The 6,265-nt window shown below is 65.2% G+C and overlaps 4 protein-coding genes across 4 annotated transcripts; 2 read left to right on the plus strand and 2 right to left on the minus strand.

Annotated features, from left to right (window-relative positions):
* Positions 1 to 253: 253 nt before the first annotated feature.
* Positions 254 to 866, plus strand: AMSG_00248 (uncharacterized protein). The gene is made up of 2 exons (XM_013907653.1): positions 254 to 391; positions 489 to 866. The coding sequence occupies exons 1-2, from the start codon at positions 317 to 319 to the stop codon at positions 831 to 833; spliced, it is 420 nt and encodes a 139-aa protein (XP_013763107.1). The 5' UTR covers positions 254 to 316; the 3' UTR covers positions 834 to 866.
* AMSG_00249 (uncharacterized protein) lies at positions 861 to 2,439 on the minus strand (the record flags this gene model as incomplete). The annotated part of the gene is made up of 2 exons (XM_013907654.1): positions 861 to 2,286; positions 2,308 to 2,439. 2 exons carry the CDS (start codon positions 2,437 to 2,439, stop codon positions 877 to 879), a joined length of 1,542 nt encoding a protein of 513 aa, XP_013763108.1. The 3' UTR covers positions 861 to 876.
* Positions 2,440 to 2,918: 479 nt separating this feature from the next.
* AMSG_00250 (ankyrin) lies at positions 2,919 to 4,913 on the plus strand. The gene has a single exon (XM_013907655.1). The coding sequence runs from the start codon at positions 2,946 to 2,948 to the stop codon at positions 4,881 to 4,883; it is 1,938 nt and encodes a 645-aa protein (XP_013763109.1). The 5' UTR covers positions 2,919 to 2,945; the 3' UTR covers positions 4,884 to 4,913.
* On the minus strand, positions 4,908 to 6,080 carry AMSG_00251 (member Ras oncogene family RAB32). Its single transcript, XM_013907656.1, has 2 exons — positions 5,972 to 6,080; positions 4,908 to 5,527 (listed from the first exon to the last, which is right to left on the minus strand). Exons 1-2 carry the CDS (start codon positions 6,015 to 6,017, stop codon positions 4,947 to 4,949), a joined length of 627 nt encoding a protein of 208 aa, XP_013763110.1. The 5' UTR covers positions 6,018 to 6,080; the 3' UTR covers positions 4,908 to 4,946.
* Positions 6,081 to 6,265: the final 185 nt, after the last annotated feature.

Consider the following 6,265-nt stretch of genomic DNA (forward strand, 5'->3'; position numbering starts at 1 on the left):
AAAGCGGTAGACGGTGGTGGGGTGGGGGTGGTGGTGGTGGTGGAGTGGTATGCGGTGTGGGTGTGCGGGAGTGGCAGGTGGGGCGGTGAGCGGTGGGCGGTGAGCGGTGGGCGGTGGGCGGTGAGCGGTGGGCGGTGAGCGGTGAGCGGTGAGCGGTGGGCGAAGTGCAGTCCTCAATTTGGGCAGTCACAGTTGGTAAGACTGGGGTGCAGCCACTGCTGCAGCGTGGCAGTTAGTTAAGCGAGAAGCCGGACGGGGGAGAGTGGGAGTAGGCTACTTCTCTCTCTTCGCAGCTACACTCCACACCCCCAGCACAATGGCTACTGATACTACCTGGGAGACACCCAAGACCTACCTGTTTGCTGCAGATGGCTCCGAGCCGTCCAAGAGGGTACGTCACACGGACTTTAAGCACTTGGCACGCGGCGGGGCGCATGCCTCCTCCTCCCACCGCTACTCACCCCATCCACCCGTATGATGGCATGTAGGCGCTGACGTACCTGCTCGGGATGACCCGCCCGGGCGTGGATTCTGTCCATGTGGTGACGGTCACTGCTGACGACGCTGCGCCCGAAGAGCTCCAGTCGCTCGTCCATCACTACGTCCTCCAGCTGTGCGAGGCCAACATCGACGTCGAGCATGTCGAGCGCCACTCGGATGCGCCGGCAAAGGAGCTGTGTGCCGTCGCCGAGTCTGGCACGTACCACATGATGGTCATGGGCTCGCGCGGGCTGGGCAAGATCAAGTCCAAGCTCCTCGGCTCGGTCTCCGACTACTGCGTCCGCCACGCCTCCATTCCGGTCTGTATCGTCCGCGCTCCGCCCAAGGCATAAGGTGCATCGAGTGCACCGGCTCCAGCCGAGTAAATGAGCATCTTTATCTCCCCCGCGGCGAGACCGCTGGCGAAGTGCCCGAGAGCGCTGTCGCGTTGAGCACGTCGTCGAGCTCGATCTGCGCATGCTGCTCGGCCTCGAGCGCACGCAGCTTGTCGAGAATGTCGGCCCACTCGGTGTCAAGCTCGACGAGGAGCCGCTGGCCGCACGGCCCCAGCGCCTCAATGCGCTTACGCGCCTCGATGTACTGCGCAAACAGGTGCTCGCGCTCGCGCTCCAGCGACAGGATCTTGGAAGACAGCTCGCCAATGATCCGCTGGAGCTTGGCGTTACTCGATGAGCACCTCTCCAGCGTCGCCACATCCTGCGCCAGGTTGGCCCGCTGCTTGCGGACGCGCAGAGCCTCCTGCTCCTGACCCACCATCTGGACTCGCGCTTCGGCCGCAAAGATGGTCATCGAGACCTGAAGGTAAGACCGCGCAAGCAGGAGCGCCACAAGATAGAGGCCTTCGGCGGCGGCGTCGTCGACACCCACTGCCGTCGCCGACCGCAGCGCCACCAGCGCGTTCTCGCTCGCTATCCGGAGCGATGCTGCCTGCACAGCCGACAGCGCTACACTGCCAGTGCCATCTTGGCTTGCGCTGCCGGCCCTGAGCTCGCGCGCCACAGCGGCGTGCGCCGCTTCCAGCACCGCCGACCGCGCCTGCGATGCGTGGATGTCGACTTGGAGCTGGTGTAGCTGCGCCACAAGCGCTGCAATCGACGCCTGGGCTATCGCAGCCTCGGCCTCCAGCGCCTCTGTCCGGCGCGACTCGGCTGCCCGAGCCGACAATAGTGCGTTCGCCAGGCTGTCCGCGCGGCTTGCCTGCGAGCTCCGCGAGGCCACTTCGGCCTGGGCTTGGGTAGCCGAGCTCGCCGAGTGCATGCGGCGGAGCACCGGACGCAGCGACTTGCGCACCGCCCGTGCGCCGTCGACCTCGCGCATCAAAGGCCCCAGCCCGTCTACCAGCCCGCGCCGCGCCTCGGCAACGGCGGCGTAGACATGGGCCTCCTGATTGGCGAGCTCCCTCGACCAGTCGCACGCTTCGCGCTCAACCTCGAACGCTACCGCGCCGGCGTATGCTTGGCGTGCCACTGCCAGCTGGTCGTCTAGTCTTTCGTTGTCGACCAGATCTCCACTGGAGGTGGCCGCAGCTGCTGCCGCGCCCAGCTTGTCTTCAGCCGCCAGTGTCGATGCCAGCGCCGTGCGGGCCAGAGCCTTCGCCGGATGACCAACATCGACCTCGTTCCATGCCGCCACCAGTGCCTCCACCAAGACAGCAATCGGATGGTCTGGCTCGCGCGCCGTCAGCACCGCCTCAGCCCGCACTCTGATCTCCTCGTCCAACCACGCAGGCGCCGCAGTCGAGGAGTCAGACGAGCGACGTTCGGTGCGAATACTGCCGCCAATCGCCTCCGCCACTGGCTATGCCACAAGGTCTGCCATCGTCTCTGGCGGCGGCGGACCAAACGACGCAGCTGTGGCCGCCAGAGCGGCTGTGGCCGCGTCTGCGGCTTCTGCGGCCTCGGCCGCCGCCGCTGCCGTCTGCGACGCCAGGCCGTTCATCGGCGGGCGATCCAGCACTGCTTCCACCAGATCGACAGGTGAAGGCATTGGCTCCATCGTCGAGTGGCCATGGCCATGGGTGTCACGCGTTGCGGGCATGACCGGCTGGTGCGGGCGCGGCAAGTGCCAGAACGTGTGCCCGTGAGCAGGCGAAGCGGGCGGTGGACGGACCCACTGTTGCCAAGCCCAGGCAGGGTGTGGGCTACTCCACATGGGCAGGCGTACAAGTGAGTGAGCGTGTGAGTGTGTGAGTGTGTGTGTGTGTGAGAGTGTGTGTGTGTGTTTGTCTGTGTGGAGTGTAGCTATGTATGGCCCCATGGCCTGTCATCCATCCATACTGCCCCTGACCCAGTTGCCTCGCCAGTTCCGCAGTCGCTGCGGTGGCTGGCGACGGGCAACCGACACGAGACAGAGACCATTCAACCACCACCACTGCCCTCCACGGCCGTCGACGTTCGCCTCGAACCACACACCGCATACACACCACTGTCTCTGTGGTGGCAAGCATGCCGGCAAAGAAGGTCAAGGGCAAGGGCAAGGGCAAGGGCAATGGCAGGCGCAAGAAGGACAAGGGCAAGGAGCTGCCGGCCTCAGTCCCAGCCTCGGTCCTCGTCTCGTCGGACGTGTACAACCATCGTAGGCTCAAGGCCAAGGGCAAGGGCTCGTCGGTCCCGTTCCTTCTCCGCTGGGACCGCGATGTGCCGTACCAACACGTCTCGCGCCGCGCTCTCGACGCTGTCATCACCGATGTCTTCAACCGCTTTGTCAAACTAGGCTGCGCAGACATCTCCGAGGCGCTCTCCACTTACGTCGAGGCGCTTGTTGGATCGGGCGAGGCGCGGGTTTATGCGCTGTACAACTTCTTCCACGCCTGCTACACCTACCACACTGCCGCATCGCGTGCAGGCGCCCAGGCCGAGCTCGACTACCTCGCCGATGCCGCCGACGACGACGACGACGGCGAGGGCAAGAAGCTGTCCAAGCTGGCGACGTTTATGGCCAACCTAGCGTCATGCGGCTACAAGGTCTCGGACCTTAACATTCGCCTCGAGGGCGTTGGCCCCGAGTGCTATCTGGTCTCCAAGGGTCCCACCGGCGAGCCGTACGGTGCCGTGCCGGACTTTCTTCGCACCTCGGAGGAGAAGATCTACAACAAGGAGCTCGACTACGAGGTCGTTTCCACCCTCATCAAGGCGCTCTTTCTGCAAAAGGCGCACTTTGAGAAGAGCGCCAAGCGCGAGATGTCCATGACCAGGTTCTTCGGCTCGTACCTGGCCAAGAAGTTTGTGCGCGAGCCGCGGCTCGTTGTCGATTGGGCGTACAACGTTGTGTACTGGGCCGACCACTACCGCGGCTCGCCACAGGAGACCGATCCCACTGCGCCGTGCGCGCTCTTTCTCGACACTCTCTACCAAGAGACCGTCCATCTCGCGCTCGCCGGCATCGAGGCCGAGTCGTACGCCGCGCCCGAGCCCGCGCCCGGCCCCGTGCCGGCACCAGAATCCGGGCTCGAGTCGGATGCCGAGCCCGAGTCGCAGCCGGCCTCCGACGCGGCCTCCGACGCCGGCGACGGACAGGCTTTGTTGGCTGGCTCGCCGTCGTCGACGCTGCGCAAGTCGAACACCGAGCGGGCGATGGAAGTCGCCAAGGACGTCTTCTCTATCATCACTGTGGCTGAGAAGGAAGAGACCGAGAGGCTGGCGGCCGAGGCCGCGGCTGCGGCTGCAGCAGCACTGGCGGAGCCCGAGCAAGTTGTGCTCGAGGTGCCAGAGGAGCAGGTCGCCGAGCTCCGCGAGACTTGCCAGCTAGGCGAGGTGGAGGCTGTACAGGCAGTGCTGCGGCGGATGCACACGGCGCTTGACGCGGCGGCACAGGCGCAGGGCACTGTCTCCGAGACCAGCCACTCGATGGGTGAGATCTTGCGCGGGGCGGTGAACCGGGCCGACGCTACCACCGGACTGACTGCGCTCCATGCAGCGGCGCGGTCGGGCTCGCCCGACATTGTCCACCAGCTGCTGGTCATCGGCGCGCGAGTCTCTGCCGCAGCCCTCAACGGCTTCACCCCGCTTCACGTTGCGGCCTACCACGGGTTTGACGACGTGGTTCGGCTCCTCCTCGAGGCTGGAGCCGACCCGAACGCCATCGACCTCGACGGCCTCACCGCACTGCACCTCGCCGCCGGGCGCTCGCAGCTCACCGTCGCCGTCTTTCTGGACACGAGCTCGGCGTGGTATCCTTCGCTCGACGTCAACTGCACGACGCACGCGGGGTGGACGCCGCTGTTCATGGCGGCGCTGGCCGGGCACGCGCCAGTGGTGGAACTCCTGCTCTCGGCCGGCGCCGACAGGGGCGTCAAGTCGCAGATGGGGCGGACGGCGCTCGACTACGGCGCGCGGTTCGACGAGGTCAAGGAGCTCCTCGAGCAGCCGACAGGAAACGAGTAGGCAAAGAAGGTTGGTAAGGTGTGTGGGGGGTTGTGTGTTCAATGCGACTCTTGTGTGCGCCAGCTAGCAACACTTTTTCTTGGACGAAGAGCCCGACGACGAGGCACCGGCCAGCGAGCCCTCGTCGTCGAGGCGAAAAGCCTCGTCGTCCTCGACCGAGATGCCCGGATTGGAGTTGAGAACCTTGTAGATGAGGAACTTCATAGCCTTGTCGACGTTGATTGCGTCCTTGGCTGAGGTCTCGAACCAGTCCACAAACCCGTTGTCGCGAACAAACTGATCAATCTCTTCGCGTGGAACCGGGCGCGGCTCGAGATCGCACTTGTTGGCGACGAGGATACACGGGACGGGGTCGCCGTTGGGCAGATGGACCTTGGAGTCGAGGTCGGCCTTCCACTTTTTGGCCGCCTCGAACGTTCTCCGCTCTGTTATATCAAAGGCGATGACGCACGCTGCAGACTCTTTGTAGTACACCCTTGTCATGACTCCGAACCGCTCCTGCCCGGCAATGTCCCACAGCTGCAGCCGCACCGTCGTCTTCTCGTCGAGGTCAACCACCTTGAGCGCAAAGTCCACCCCAATCGTGTACCGGTACTTGTACGAGAACACATTGTCCACGTACCGCCGGATGAGCGCAGTCTTGCCTACTCTCCCGTCCGCGCCCCACAGCCCCGCGCCCCTCTCTCCGTGAGCCATGCCCTCTCCATCACCTCCCTGCCCCGCACTTGCGCCTCGCCGCCCCTGCCACCGCCAAAAAGGAAGCCACCACCCGCACAAGCCGCCCTCGTCCGCGCTCCACACACCGCCTGCCTGGCCCCGCCCCACCACCCCCGGACGTCTTCCATGCCCACACCGAGCACGGGACCGGGAAGCAGTCCGGTGCCGTCCGGAGCACGACGGGGCCCCGCGCGCATCGCTCCGTCGAGCGAGCCGTGCACGTCACACGCGCGAGGCCATCGTCGTCGCGAAGGGCATGGGGCGGCGGACACCGGCAAGGGCCGAGAGAGGGTAGCAGCGGACAGGAGGGGGGGACACAAGCCAAGGTAAGAGGAGGAACATCCTCGGTGGCGGGTGTATGCATGACGTACCTACGCCTGCTTCGCCTACAAACAGGATCTTGAACAGGAACTCCATGCCTCCCGGTCGACCTGGGCGCCCAACGTCGACTCTGCGGTGTGAATTGGCGGAGGGGCGGCGAGCGACGGGTGGTCGTCGCCACCGCCCAACTTGGCATATGCCTCAAATTTAGCAGCTCTTGATAGCTGACGGGCATGGCAAGGCACATGGGACCGGATCAACAGCCCAACAGCATGGCCCATGCGTCACACAGCCTGCAGTGGGAAGGGGGGGGGGGGGGGGGGGGGGATTGTCAATGTCCTCTC

Source organism: Thecamonas trahens (assembly GCF_000142905.1).
Source record: "Thecamonas trahens ATCC 50062 unplaced genomic scaffold supercont1.1, whole genome shotgun sequence".
NCBI lineage: Eukaryota > Apusomonadida > Apusomonadidae > Thecamonas > Thecamonas trahens.